The sequence below is a fragment of the Beta vulgaris genome, chromosome 4, assembly GCF_026745355.1.
Source record: "Beta vulgaris subsp. vulgaris cultivar EL10 chromosome 4, EL10.2, whole genome shotgun sequence".
Classification (NCBI taxonomy): domain Eukaryota; kingdom Viridiplantae; phylum Streptophyta; class Magnoliopsida; order Caryophyllales; family Amaranthaceae; genus Beta; species Beta vulgaris.
Genome location: NC_079205.1, coordinates 2,051,970 through 2,067,721, shown reverse-complemented (window position 1 = coordinate 2,067,721; position 15,752 = coordinate 2,051,970). Strand labels below are relative to the sequence as shown.

Genomic DNA, 15,752 nt, shown 5'->3' with positions numbered 1-15,752 from the left:
TGAATTGATATTTGACCATATATATGTTTGTTACGTATCCTGTTTGAAAAAAGCTTGAGGGATTTGAGATGTCCCAATCTTATTTTCTCTTCAAGACTCTAAACTACATATACACACATAGTATACACACATAATATACACACATAATACATGAATTTACTAATCGATTCAACTAGAATTTCTTACAGCTATTGTGATATAATATTGGAACACTAAAAAAACAATCTCACAGTCATTGCAGATTAACTAACATCATAATTTAAGTGAAACTATTGGGTCAGACCATCTGACCCAATGTGTTTGGTCGGACGGGCTGAGCCCAAAAGTTTCACTTATAAGAGACGCGCGCAGGTGAGGAAGTGGTAATAATCTGCTTAGCTGAATGCGGTCTTTTGCAATGTTCATTGATTTTAACTTCTCAACAAGGTTTTCTCCTGTAGGAGGGAATAACCGGAGACCTGCTGGTGCTGGTGAATTCGCCGACTGGTAGAGTGGACGGCGTTGCATGTTGCGCTTTAATCTTGAAGGTTCTGGTGGTTTTCCGGCGGGGTTTTTTGATACGGCTGGTGTTGGGAATCTTGAGAGATTGAATAATCTTTGTACAAGCGTTTTCTTTCAACTTCTTCTAATCTATCTCTTATCATCTGTAGTTGCGACGGATTGGAATACATTTGTTTAAATGAAAAACTTAAAGAGGTAACTGAAATAATATAAAGACTAACTGAAAACTGTAAAACTCTAACTGAAAATAATGTGTTATTGGAATACATTTCTGTAAATGAAAATATTTAAACAGTAAATGAAACAATATAAATACCAGCTGAATAATTTGTAGAGTTAACTGAAAATAATAAGTCTGGTTGGAATATATTTGTGTAAATGAAAATTTTATACAGTAACTGAAGTAATATAAATACCAAATGAAAATTGTAGAGAAACTAACTGAAGCAATGTGAACACTAACTGAAAATATTTAAGTTAGGATGCACATTTTTGTGCATGCTGGTGCTTTGTCCGACGAGGTGGTTTTGTGTCAGACGAGTCTGACACAATACCATCTCTTAATTTAATATGTATTATTATATAGAAGTATTATTCAGTAATTCCCAAAATATAATTCACTAACAGTTCACAAATTTGTTCCTAATTTACTTTTCATGGATAATTTTCCCTGCCCAAAGGTTGTCATTGTCCCAACATAGACTAGCCAAAATATTTTTTTTTGATATTCTTGCTAGAAAGACAACCAAGACCCCCCACTCCGCTTAGAGCGACAAATATACCTCCAAGCTACCCAAGGCATTTTCCGCGTACATATTACTTTTCCCACTCCAGAAAACTTACTACAAATGGACTTATGGAGTCAAGTTTATTAGTCGCTATATATAAAGGAAATTCTAAGAAGTGCATGAAATACCTAGGGATGACCTCAAGGGTTGAATTAATTAAGATCATCCTAGGTAGCAAGTTTATCAATGATGAAGAAATTTTTTGCTTTTGAGGTCTTCATATTATAAAGAGGGAATCCTAGGTAGGTTCCAAAATTTTGGGTGCTAAGAATATTAAGTTCTTGTTCGAACTCATCTTTATATCAATGGTATGCTCGGGGAGAAATAAATCATGCTCTTCGGCTCGTTGGCTTTTTGTCCTGAAACAACAAAGAAGTTTTCTAAGATTGATTTCATGGTTGAAAGGGTTCGATGGCTAGCTTCGTCGTCAAAGAGGAGAATCTTATCAGTAAAGAGAATATGTGAAACTTCAGTGGTTCCTCCCCTTACTTTAAAGGAAGCCAGACTTTCTAGGAACAAGCTTTATGAATTTTCCTAAAAAAGATATTTTAGACACAGGATAAATAAATTGGATGAGAGCGTAAGAGGGGGTCCCCTTGCTTTATTCCTCTGGAAAGAAGGAAGTATTGTTTATGGACAATTATATAAAGACAAAGAGCAAACATGGACATATCTTACTTCTAAAGCTTCATTTTGTTGACACTTTGTTTTTGCTTTTAAACAACTTGTTGTTTATATTTTATTGACTTTGAAGTCATAATATTATATTCTACATTTGGATCTTGAATAATTATTGAGAGAATGAATAAAAATATCTATGACAGATAATTTAAGATCTAGTACAACACGATAATGTGACATAAAAGTCAATATTTAAATTACTACAAATGAGTAAATAAATCATGTTGTTGGCCAATTAAAATATGCTATAATTATTGGTACTGGACAGAGTTCCAAGTTGCTTTTCCATATCACAATTCACAAAGTCAACAACTCCCATTTCTGTCTCTTGGTAGTCTCTCCCATCCTGTGAAGCACACTATTCTTCAAACTTGTTCTTAGTTACAAATTTACAATAATGGTGGGTATATGAACATCTTTTGATCCAATTCCTTTTGCTTCGGTTATAATTGGATCTTGTTTATTTTTGCAGGGGGTTGAGAAGCATGGACCATATGGTTCTAACGGTCCACCAAATTGGAGTGTAGTGCTTGATAGTATACAAAGTGTCAAAGAGTTGTCAATCTGCTATCTATATGTTGTTAATGGCATTGAGTACGTTTGTGGAATTGAGTTCATAGTAGCTGATAATTGTGGGAGTACCACTACTAAAATGATCGGATACAAAGGTGATGTTGATTCGGATAAGGTAACATACAATTTTATACTCCATTATTGTTCATTTACTTATGCCGTTCTTTGAAATTTTTGCACTATTCATATACTTTATATTAAGTACATATATTTTTTTTTTACTAATATATAAAACCAATCTGATAATATATATATATATATATATATATATATATATATATATATATATATATATATATATATATATATTATATATATATATATATATATTATATTATCAGATTTGTCTTAATTAATTTCTATTTTCAAAAAATCAAAGATTATTTATTACATTACCTAGTAGATAATAAATAAAGATATCAAGGTTCTAAATTGTACATTGACAAATATGAAAAGTCAAATCGGAACAAGCAAGAAACACGCGCCCAATTAGTGTTAAAGGCTATATTTTGATGTTTGATCTAATAGAAGACATTTCAATCGGAATTTCAGTTCTTAAAGTCGTCTAAGAATAAGTATTATGTATTATACTAAAGTAGTACTCTCTGCAAATGTCAAATAGTTATTTTATTCCACTATTGGGGGTGAAATATATAGATCATTCATCAGAAGACATCACGGACTTAGATAACAATATATTATGACTTGGTTTTTTTTCAATTAAAATAATATATATATATATATATATATATTATATATATATATATATATATATTATATATATATATATATATATATATATATATATATATATGATTCCAGTCTATCAGAGTTTGAAAATTTTAAATAATATAATTTGTAATTAAAGATATTAGTTACTTCTTCCAATTTTGATTAGTTTACCGACTTCTTTCGGCACGCAGTTATAAGCTTTATTTGGCAATTAACTTTTTTCATGAGCTTTTATAGGTTTTGAACCCATCTTAGAGTTTTGATCAGTCAAAACTCTAATATAAGTATTTGGTAGGGAGAGTTTGTAGAAGAGTTTTGGGGGTCAAACTCTCAAAAAAAAAAACGCTGCATATTGCTGCATTTTCATCAGAGTTTCAGGAAAAAAAAATTAAGACCAATTTATCCATGATTAATTATTATTATTAAGTTATTAAACTAATGCAAAACCACCAACACTTCCACCACCAACCACCAACACTTCCAACAATCGAAAACACCACCACTAAAATCCACCCATAAACCACCAAACACCAAGACCCAAATCTGCCCAAACACCACCACCAAGATCCACCCAAAAAATTCCACCCAAAATAATACGAACTTCACCCAAATTTTGGGGTATTATTTTAACGATTAATACACCCTCTGATTTTTATTAGTTTACCAATTTTTTTCGGTTGTTATTTATTAATTTATCCACTCCTTTTTTTCTATTTTTGAATTGGTCCTACCAATTTTTATGTTATTATATTTATGTTCTCGCTTTGCTTTCCATGGCACACAACATGTTGAAGAACTCGGTTTTTAAAAGAATGGAGTGGAGAAGCCGAGAAGGTCATACTCCTATGTAATGTGTACTAACTTCTATGCTCGTAAAATGTGTGCTGCAGATTATTCTAAAGCCTGATGAATACATAACACAAATTTGCGGGACAATTTATTTTTCCGGCATCTCTTGGTTGAGCATATACACCAACTTATGTCCCGGTGGTTACGGACGAACGAAACAAATACACTTTTCGAAGGGTGCGTACGATTTCTGTACTCCAGATATATCAGATGGTAGTTCGATAGTTGAGTATTTTGGAAGATATAATAATGAATTTATTGAATCCATAGGAGTTGGCATCGGAAAGGTAAGGTCCAGTTTCTTCCCTACAACTTATTTGGTTATTGCAATATTTGCATAATAATTATTGGAACACAAGAGGTTTCAAACTTCCCAGTTCGTATTCGTGAGGCGGGAGCATAATGGGGTGGCAGATGAAATGGCTAAAGATTGTAGGAAGAATGCTTGTATGCTTAATGAAACTAGAGACATTCCTATCATGCCTAGTTTTTGTGAAACACTTGTGGAACTTGATTGTATGAGGCTATTTCATAGCCAGGACTAATTTATAAGCTTTATTAATGCAATACCCTTTTCACCAAAAAAAAAAAAAGGTGACACTCAAGAAAGGGGGGGTTTGAATTGAGTGATGAAATCTAATTGATTTTCGCAAAACCTTGGTTATGGCATTGTGCCAGGCACTGTGTGAATTGCTCGTAAATCTCTGATTCGTATTTCGCGAAACTAAAATGTAACAAAATGTGAAATTGAAAATCAAACACAAGATATAACGTGGTTCAATCTCACCTCTGAGATCTATTTCCACAAAAACGAAACTCTTTTATTATTTGAATCCTAAAATATCAAACCCTTGATACAATAAGATTCCCCCACTACTAACCCTAGTAGTGCTCCCCAACACTTAACACTAAGTGTTTCCACTCTCTATAATGATGAAATTACAGAAAGAAATGATTCTCAAAAGCGCGCTTCTTACTCAAGCAAAATTAGAGGAAAATTACAAACGTTATTTAGTTTCCTGAACTGACTAGAATTGTGCCATACTCTGTGCCTTAGGAAACTGTTTTCAGCTCTTAGAATCTTCGATTTTTTCTCTCTTAAAACGTGAATTATAAATTTGAATTATAATCCCTTTTATAGTACATGGACTGGTCAAAAATCCTTCAAAAAATATTTATCTTTTACTCCATAATTTAAGGAATAAAACTTTTTCCTTTTAGAAAATAAACTTTATCCTTTTCATCTTTATCTTCAATTCTAAAAGGATAAGTTTTCTTAAATCAATGTTTATCTATATCTTGGATAACCAATGGATTTTCTTTTTATCTCATACTCCTTTATTATTTTGAAAATTCTTTTTCCCAAAACTATTTTCGAAAATCTTATTTTTATCAAAAATTGGTTTACTCGGTTTTTATCAAAAACACATTTTAATAAAAATTCTTTCATAAATCGTTTTTATCGAAACCTTATCATTTTCTTTGATAAACTTGAAATTCGAATTTATGTTTTACTCGGTTTTTATCAAAAACACATTTTAATAAAAAATTTTTTTGTAAATCGTTTTTATTAAAACTTTATCATTTTCTTTGATAAACTTGAAATTCGAATTTCTATTTTCTTTTAATATAGTTATATAAAATTAAGATAATTATTTATTTCCTTAATTCTAAGAAAATAATAATTATCCTAATTTTGTATTTCTATACTTGGCACATAATATATCATCTAGTTCTAGCATATGACATTTTGCATATAGTAACTAAACTTGGAATTCAATATAAACTTGAACTTCAATCTTGATTCTTCATTTGTTCAAAGTCTTAATTTATTTATTCCTTTCTCAACCATCTGTCATACACATTCATATTATAGAACATATTGTTTATCATCATCAAAATAACATTGACTTAGTTAGAGTCACAACAATAGTAATTGATACTTCATTTTTGTAGTTGTATCTAAAGAAACTAATACATACAATACTGTGTTTAGGATACAACTCTAGTACATAAAATACTGTGTTTAGGATACAACTCTAGTACATAAAATACTGTGTTTAGGATACATAGTTGTAAGAAAGTATGATGAACAATACTACCTCTATTTCTAAATAATAATAATACTTTCGCTACTCACACTTTCACTTTTCACACACATCTATACAAAACTATGAGTACTGATATTTTAAATTTTGTATTTGTTATAATTATAAAAAATAGATATTCTAAAAGTAGATATCAAGAAGAATTAAGATACCGATTGACTATATTTTTCTTATCCATGAATCACGAATGAGACTAATATTTAAATTTACAAATATAAAAGTCAAATTATAACCATTATTTAGAAATTTGAGGTATTAATAAATAAATGAAAGCAAAAAAAAACTTATTAAAACAAGAGCTTTAGCAAAAACAAGTTAATTTCAACAAAAGTAATTTCAGTGAAACTAAGTTCAACAAAATTAACTTAAACTTTTAGCAAAAATAAGTTAAGTTCAATAATTGCCAGTACTATAATGAAATTGTATTTAACAAAAATAAGTTTCAGTAAAAATAAGTTAAGTTTTGCCAAAAGAAATTAAGTTCTACAAAAATAAGTTTAGCAAAGTTAAGTTAATTCAAGTAAAATTACGGGTTTTTTGTGGACAAGGATAAATTCAAATAGGGTTTTTGTGAGGAAATACCACTTAATTTACTTCCGTTGGCAACTTAGACCACACTATGATTTTCCGGCAGCGACAATTTCTTTTACTCCAAAACCTCGTTTTTTTTTTGTTGTCTTATTTCTCCCCTTCTTACTATTAAAAAGCCATAATTTCCCCAATTTTCCCCAATTTTTCCCAATTTTCCCAATTTCACTCATTTTATTGAAGCTAAAGCTCTCATACTCAACTTTGGAGCGGGTAGTAGTACTAGTTTAAAGAGGAGAAGATGGGGATCTCGTGAAATAAATAGGAGAAAAACAAAGAATGTGAGTTCACAAAACAAATAAAAAACCGAGGTTTTGGGGGAAACCAATTGTCAGCGCCGGAAAGTTGACAATTTTGCCTGAAACTCGTAATGTGGTACTTAGTTGCAAACGGAAATATTTTATTTGGTCCTTCCCTTCAAAATAAAAAATTTAAGTGGTGTTTTCCCATAAAAACCCTATTTTGATTGGTCCTTCCCATACAAAAAATTCTAAAATTTATTAAAATTCAAAAAAACAAGTTAAGTTCAGTAAAAATAAGTTGAGGAGAAAATAACCTAAGTTGAACTGTATCCTCCCGTTGCCCCTGATTTATTTGGGTTTCATGGGAGATCTCTTCCTGATTTTCATTTGATAAAAAATGTGTTCTATCATGAAATTTTCAAAATATCCTATTAATGATTATAAAGTTTCTCTAAGGTTGTCATTTTATGTAGAATTTTTAAAGGAGAAAAAGAGAAACTTGGAGAGAATTAGAAAGACTACATTTTTATATATTTTTCATGTACTCACTTAATGAATAAACAAAACAACCTTTAAATAGGCATATAAAGCACTACTAATAACATGTCCACTATGTAGCCCACTACTTGCTACCCACTAACTAGACCATTATCTAGACCACTACTTGTTAACCCACTAACTAATTATTAGCAACTAATCCTAACTATTAGGAAAACTATTTGACTAATTTTGGAGCATAATCCAACACACCCCCTTGCTCAAAATTTGTAGGAGCCAACATTAAACATTATGTCACAATCTTGATTCTTGGTAATTCTTCCCACATGATGGACCTTCATTTTTTTTTTTTTATCTTCATGGAGCACTTCTCTCCATTAACATGGAAGCACTTCTCTTCCTAATGTAATGCACTTCTCATTACCAACTTTAAATTTATTGATGCATTTTTCATCAACCTTAAATAAATGGAGCACTTCTTTCCATAAACCCTATTTGACGTAGTCTTGCAAATTTGACCACATCCAATACTATACAACTTTGGAAATCGTCTCTGCGTTGAGTACGACTTCCACACACTCGTAAAGATTACTCGATCTTCAACTCAAACAATTTTTTATGCCCTCTTTTTCACAGGATTAAAATCCATTTTCATGGGCTAAAAGGGAACCCAACAACACATCACACCCAACCATTACTTTCATGGTTAAACAAAAAAAAATCACTCAAACAAAAAAATTGCTCACAAACAATGAAATCAAGCTGCGTTGCTTGTTTCTTTTTACTCAATTTTTTTTAATACTCTCTTTCTCCCTCTATCTCTCTCTTTTTTTTTTTTTTTTTTTGCTTCATCTCTCCCTTTTCCGGATCTAACCTGGAGCTCTTGATACCATGTAGAATTTTTTAGAGGAGACAAAAAAAGAGAGAGAAACTTGGAGATGATTAGAAAGACTACATTTTTATATATTTTTCATTACTCACTAATGAATAAACAAAACAACCTTTAAATAGGCATAAAGCACTACTAATAACATGTCCACTATGTAGCCCACTACTTGCTATCCCACTAACTAGACTATTATCTAGATCACTACTTGTTAACCCACTAACTAATTACTAGCAACTAATCCTAACTATTAGGAAAACTATTTGACTAATTTTGGAGCATAATCCAACATTTTATACGATGTCAAAATAGGGATCTAAGTTGGAGGAGAAGATAGAAGAGAAAACAGATGAAAAGATGGCAGAGAAGATACCAAAAGTGATAAAAGAGAAGAAAGGTAGCATTGCCTTCTTCGCGACATATCGACCACCTGTGGCATTAGACATATACTCAACCAAATATCCACTCACGTCGAACCAAGATGAGATACTTATGACGGACGGACATTCCTACAACTACAACGGTCAAGTTATCCCACCTTTGGCTCTCAAGATAATGCTTCAGCGTCCACTGTTGCGTGACCACGGCACCGAGCGTGATGTGAACTTGGGACGTCTATCCGGCATGATTTTCGTGTCGGAACGATCCCATAACCTCGAGACACTTCATATAGCTCTTCTTTTCCAAGACCAGCCACCCAAAGTATTCAATTTCGCGGAAGTTTATGATACCTTCAAGGGTGTTCGCATGGAAGATAGCGGTTGTATTGCTGGTGACTACCTTATCTATGTCTCCACTATGGAGCCTTCCCCTGAGCCTCATCAACCTTGGACTGCTGTTTATAAAACCAACCTTAAGACCGGCAAAACTGAACGCCTCACACTACAAGGTATGCAATATAATCTTGTACCACATTTTTCTGAGCGCGCAATTCATTGTTGTAATCTTTTGATTGGAAAATGATTGAAAATTTTTGGTCATTCATTTATGTTGTCCTAGAATATATGGTACTATTAGACAAACCACATAGCAAGTAAGTCTTCGTGGAAGGAGAATTTGACCGCTTAGAAGCCTAGTGAAACTCCATCCTAAACATATTGACAATAGTTGGGAGTAACGTACTAGACTTATATGTTTACTATCCATTTCTTCCTTTAATATGTCATTGTCAAACTTACATTTGAGTCTTCTCTTTGTATCCGTCCTCACGCTTGATCATTCACATATTTGTCTTTGCAAAATCTTTACACGAAACTTACTAAAATTTGTTTATAGAGTGTGAAAATTTGCTATACGACTTATCAAATAAAATTAATCTTTCACAATTCACGGATTGTTGATCATAATTTGTTGATAGAATTGCAGTTTTGACATTTGTCAATCCATTTGCTAATTCAGCAGGCCTCGGTCCGTAGAACCTATAAGAAAGAGATGAAAAACACATAATATATCAAATGAGAGGATATTGTTAGAGCGGATATTAATCTTTCAAAGATAAACCAAATCTATGATCCTGTTAGGTTTTTTTTTTTGTTTTAGATTGGACCAAATTCCGAAAACTTTTTTCGATTGTTGGGAATAAGAAAGAAGAAAGAAAGTAATAGTATAAGTCAATCGCTCAAGTTACTTCAATTCTCTTTTAAAATAACAGAAAGATAGCAAATAAACTAGTTTGAAGCACTAATTAAGAAAAATAGGAGTGTTTGATAAATATTATCAATAGCTTTTAGTGTAGAAGTAGGTGTTAGTAGTGTTTCTTAAATGCTACAATTTTGGGATATATAGTATTTATAGTGGTGTATTAATTTTATATTATAGTTTTGTTAGAATTTTTGACTAGTTATTTGTGAATAAATTACTTTTTTCGCTTCTTCGTTGAACTTCAATTTTTTTTCAGCGCTACAACTAACAACTTCACACATCACTAACAACTACCAGTATAGCTAATAGCTACTCTTAGATATAAAAGCTGCCACCATATTTACCATTGTTGAACAATCTCAAGTAGGCAAACTAACTAATAAGCTCAAAATCAGGGGAAATATGATCCCACGCCGAGTTCACTCATGGTACACCCGAGTGTACCATGAGCATGGTACACCCGGGGATATTTTTGTGATAAATTAGAACTTCAAGTGCTCATTTGACACCAAATTTGCTCATATGGGCATTTTGCTCATTTACTCATTTGCTCATCTTGCTCATTTTATAATAAAAGTGTTTGCTCATTTTCTTAAATGAGTAGAAATATTTGCTCATTTATTCATTTTGCTCATCCGCTCATTTTGCTCATTTTGCTCATTTGGAGAAAATAGTCTTGGGTGTACCATGAGCATGGTACACCTAGGTGTACTATAAATATTCTCTCCCACGCCTAACATAGTGCTCGAGCTGATTTTATTCTAATATTAAATGTACAGGACAAGCAGATTTGAGTCCCTCTGTGTCTCCAGATGGGAAAAGGATAGCGGTTGCATCTTTCCAAAGAAAAGCTGGTTGGGATGGTGAAGTTGAGGATCTAAAGACTAGTATTTTTGTTATGAATGTTGAACGGCCCTTGAACCGTCAGTTGGTTGTCATCGATGGTGGTTGGCCAACTTGGGGAAGTGACAATGTCCTATTTTTCCACCGTAATATTGAGAAGGTAAAGAAAGAAAAACGTTGGGGTGTGTTTCAAGTCGATCTTCGTGTCGATCCTACGCATGTAAATCGTGTAACACCAGAGATGATCAATGCTATGACTCCAGTTGCCATTGATGAGACTCGAGTGGCGGTTGCCACTCTTCGTCGAAGATTCTCACTCGACGAACAGGAAGAACGTGATGAAGATCAATATCGGCACATTGAGATTTTTGACACAAATAAATCAAAAGACCAGTTTGTAGAAATTACTCGAAAGACAAGACCTAAAGCTGATCATTTTAACCCTTTTATGATAATTGGCAAGAATGGAGAAAAACGAATCGGTTACCACCGTTGCAATAGTGACCAAGTTAACACGGTACGTGTAACTGTGTAAGTTCTGTATTCTTTGATCATGTTTTTTATTGTCTCTTACTTGTTTCATTTCTTGAAAAGAGGAAGGACTTAATGCGGAAAAGAAGTTAACAAGACATTTACTTCCGTTTCATCCTAAAATAAATAGAACTTTTTGTTGGGAAAGACCTATTAAAATAGTCATTTTGTTAGGAAAGACCTAATATAAACTTCTTTGTTGAAAAAGATCTATTATAATACTTCCTTTGTTATTCAGATCATCTTAAAGTTTTTTGACTAAAAGTCAATTTTTTGATGTTGACTTTTCTTTTTCCTTCCTTTTCCATTAAATGGGATCAAGCTATTTTTTTTTCAATCCTAATCCGTTAACCCTACCAAACCTTTTCCTCTTGCTTTCCATTATCACGGATTAAAAATAGGTTGGTTGCATTTTATGAGAAGAAGAGGGGAAAAAAGTCAATGTTGGAAAATTAACTTTTCGGCCAGAGAATGTTGAAGTGGTTTTAATTAACTAGGGAAGTATTATAATAGATCATTTTAACAAATTTTTTTTTTATTAGGTCTTTCCTAACAAAGTCGCAATTTTAATAGGTCTTTTCCAACAAAATAAGTTGTTATTAATCATGACATTTTGAGTTAAGAATCTCTAGAAAACCCGCCTATATATGAAGTTTCCGGACACATAATAAATCATATCAAACACTATGTTATATTAGATTAGCACACCAAGGGGTATGAATTCTGCCAATACTAACCTGGTAATGAAATTTGACAGTATAATGTTGTTGACAAAGATTTCTACAAGCTACAATCTCCGGATCCAGATATAGGAGTATTCAGAGTTTCAGGAGTCTTTCCATCAATTTCAGAATGCGGCAAAAAACTTGCATTTGTGGATAATGAGTTCAAGGCCGTTTGGGTGGCTGATAGCAGGGGGTTGCACATGGTTTTTTTTTTTGGTAAACATGGCAGGTTGCACATGGTTTACAAGGTATTATTACTTCTACGAATATGACTTTGGTCTTCACAGAAATTGATTAGAGAATTTTCTATGTTTTATATTTGTATATAGTATCCGAAGTACGTACTGAGGTCTAAGGTTTAGTTTGGTAAGCAATAATAAGTTGTGGCAATGGTAATGGAATTCTTGGTAGATAATTTGCCAAAAAGGTATCATCACGATCCATGCAAGGTAATGTTTGTCCCAGTGTTACCTAATTCGCTATCTAATTCGCCTTTTGAATTCGTCAATTCGCCCAAAATGAGCAAAAAATGAACCAAAATCGACCATAATTCGCTTTTCTCAATTCGCGAGAGAATTAGGAAATTAGGTAACACTGGTTTGTCCATCCTGATATAGGTATGTTATAAGTATATCACCACTTTAGAGGTAGTATTGAGTAGTAACAAAAAATAGTTGAGTAAAATAAATAATGTATGGACTACAGTTTCATTAACATGGGCATTACCATCTAAAATTTCCTTATACAAAAACTTCACTAACTATATAAAGTTTGGATTTGTTTATCTAAAACTAAGTTTTTTCATTATCAATTTATGTGATGAAATTATTTTTGATGTGTATCTTGCTCAACAAAACTTCAATTTACTTGGTTGCTTCGTGTGACGCTAATAACAGTATTGGTAATATCGTCCCCCTCAAAATCGAAAATCCTAGATCATCCCTTGGCCTCTATGCCATGTTGTTGGTTGAGCCTGTCTTTGGGAGGGTCCATCCTAGATGGTTTATATGCTTCTTTTTGAGAGTACTCTTGGGTTGAAATCTTGTTTTAATTTGATACTAATACCACTTCTTAACTGTCAAAAAAAAAAAAGTATGCAAAAGTTTCAATGAACTCTATAGTCTATATATCATGGTATCATGGATTATTGACGCATCATATCTACTGTATTTTGTAGAAAAATGACTCGGACAGCGTATTTTCGCCAGTGTGGAATCGCAAAAAGGACATACTCTATGTATGCGTCGGTCCTTCTTTCAGCAAAGATGCAATGGTTCGGATATTGGCAATTTCCGGTGTCTCTGAAGAAAAAAGAGGGTTCAAATGGCTAACGTACAAGAGTTATAATAGTGCTTTCCCCTCAAGCAACCCAGACGGTAACTACTTCTCTTCTTGTTATATGGATATAAGCTAGTTTTTGTCCCGGGCGATACTCCCCTGGATTATTTACCAACGTGCATTAGAAGTCTTCAAAAACAGAAATAGTATCTTGCCTTTAAATGTTTTTTTCCGCCACAAAGAGCAACATAAGTATTGTAGCATAGTTGGTTAATGCATTAGTATATCAAATGAAAGAACATGGGTTCTAGTCCTGAAACACACATTTTCATTGCTTAATGATCATGCGTTCGAGTCTTGAAACACACGTGGCAGAGGGGATATTACATGTGGTAGCATGGCATTTGTTTGTCTTGGATTTTAGATATATATGTAGATTTCTCCGGTAATTGAAGCACATTAATCTATGGTTAACACTTAGCACTCTTCGACAGGCGGCAGCTAACCTAACAAATTGGATCATTACTAATAAATAAAGTTGAAAATTAATTCATTGTATCTATGTAAGTACTAAAAATAGATTGGTATGTTTTTCAGCAACAACGGGATCCCCCTCTTAGTCAATCATTTTTGTAAATATACATGGATAAATTAAAACATTTTTTTTGCTACTCTAAAAACAATGCATGCTTAGTAAAGCTATTATGAGATAATATTTTTAAAACTAAGTAAATTCTTTTCATTATTAGAAAGTCAGAAAGAATCTTTCGTAACAGTTGCTCCAAGAAAGTTTCTTTAATCTGATTTTAATACTTAAGGGTCCGTTCGTGATCGTTTTTTGTTTTCAATTTTCAGTTTTTTTTTTTTAAAACTAAAAACCAAAAACTGAAAACCATAAAATGTGGTTTTCACTTTTCAGTTGTCAGTTTTCAAAATCATGATGTTCCCAATAAATTTGACTAATTTTTAATTCATTATAGAACATATATCATATGACTTTGAAAATAAAAAAAAAAACTAAAAAACAGAAAACCACAGTAATACCGAACGGGCTTAGTTATATGGTGAAGGAAAGTCATTGTTTCCTGAAGGCTAAAAGTTATATTTGATTCAGGGACGAGGCTAGTTTATCGATCTACAAAGCACGGGCCAAAGAACTTGTACATAATGGAAAATGCAGAATTAGGAGAATTCGAGGAAGCCAAAGTAACAAGACTAACAAAAGGAAATTGGACAGACACACATTGTCAATGGTCTCCAACACAAGATTGGATAGTATTCTCATCGAATCGTTCATATCCCACAGCAAAAACATTTGAAGATCTACCTGATGCGGGATACTTTGGGGTGTACCTCGTGAACGCAAATAATGAGGATGTGGTGATAAAAGTAATAGATAGTGGATATACTTATTTAGGAGGATTATTTCCTGGACATGTGAACCATCCTTTCTTCAGTCCTGATGGTAAGAGCCTTGTTGTTACTGCTGATCTTGCAGCAGTGTCGTGTGATCCGGTGTCGATGCCTCTCTTCCTACATTCGGTAAGACCATATGGAGATATATTTGTTGTCGATATCGATGGTGATGATATATATAAGAACGAAAATTTGAAGAAGTTCACTCGCGTCACACATAGTAGATATGAGAACTCCACTGGTACTTGGACTGAGGCTTCAACTAAGGACTTGCATGCAAAATGGAATGTACGAATAGCCGACGATGATGATACCAATAAGAACATCATACAATGCCCATATCAACGCTACTGTTGATTAGACTTATGGTTGTTGACATCTCCTTTCATTATTAGCGTGTTTTGTTTAAATTGCAGTAAATTGTTGTTCGGTCGAAAACCAATCATAGCATATGGAGGATTGAAAATAAAATTTTATTTCACTTTAAAGATAACTATGGGATAAATATAGATTGGATCATGACATGTGTAACAATTCTAAACCACGTTATGTAAGTTGAGAAGATGTTTGCAAGCCTCGAAGTCATGGTGGTCTGCAGTTTAAAGCTTTCTTACCTTGGAACATGGCAACTCAAATGACATGATATAAATGACAAAATGGCATGAAATTCGATCATTTCGATATTTCTATAGTGCATATTATTCGTGTTGAAATGTGTCATTACACGTGTTACACAATAAATAGTGGTGTAACATGTTACACGCACCCGAGCGCTTGGTGGATTATTTCAGTAACAGAAAAAAAAAAAAAAGTGGATAAACTAATAAGGGCCAAAACAAAAAGAGATGTGGGTAAAATAATAAAAATCAGAG

General features: G+C 32.7%; 1 protein-coding gene across 1 annotated transcript; it reads left to right on the top strand.

Annotated features, from left to right (window-relative positions):
* Positions 1-2,216: 2,216 nt before the first annotated feature.
* On the top strand, positions 2,217-15,453 carry LOC104891773 (uncharacterized). The gene is made up of 8 exons (XM_057393830.1): positions 2,217-2,370; positions 2,443-2,658; positions 4,166-4,411; positions 8,759-9,335; positions 10,867-11,447; positions 12,219-12,434; positions 13,364-13,562; positions 14,579-15,453. Exons 1-8 carry the CDS (start codon positions 2,368-2,370, stop codon positions 15,235-15,237), a joined length of 2,697 nt encoding a protein of 898 aa, XP_057249813.1. The 5' UTR covers positions 2,217-2,367; the 3' UTR covers positions 15,238-15,453.
* Positions 15,454-15,752: the final 299 nt, after the last annotated feature.

What these genes read in the sequence shown, in the direction of transcription:
- LOC104891773 (XM_057393830.1), top strand. An exon ending in GTGATGTTGATTCGGATAAG is followed by an intron (nt 2,659 to 4,165) that starts GTAACATACAAT and finishes TGTGTGCTGCAG; the next exon opens with ATTATTCTAAAGCCTGATGA. An exon ending in TAGGAGTTGGCATCGGAAAG is followed by an intron (nt 4,412 to 8,758) that starts GTAAGGTCCAGT and finishes ATGTCAAAATAG; the next exon opens with GGATCTAAGTTGGAGGAGAA.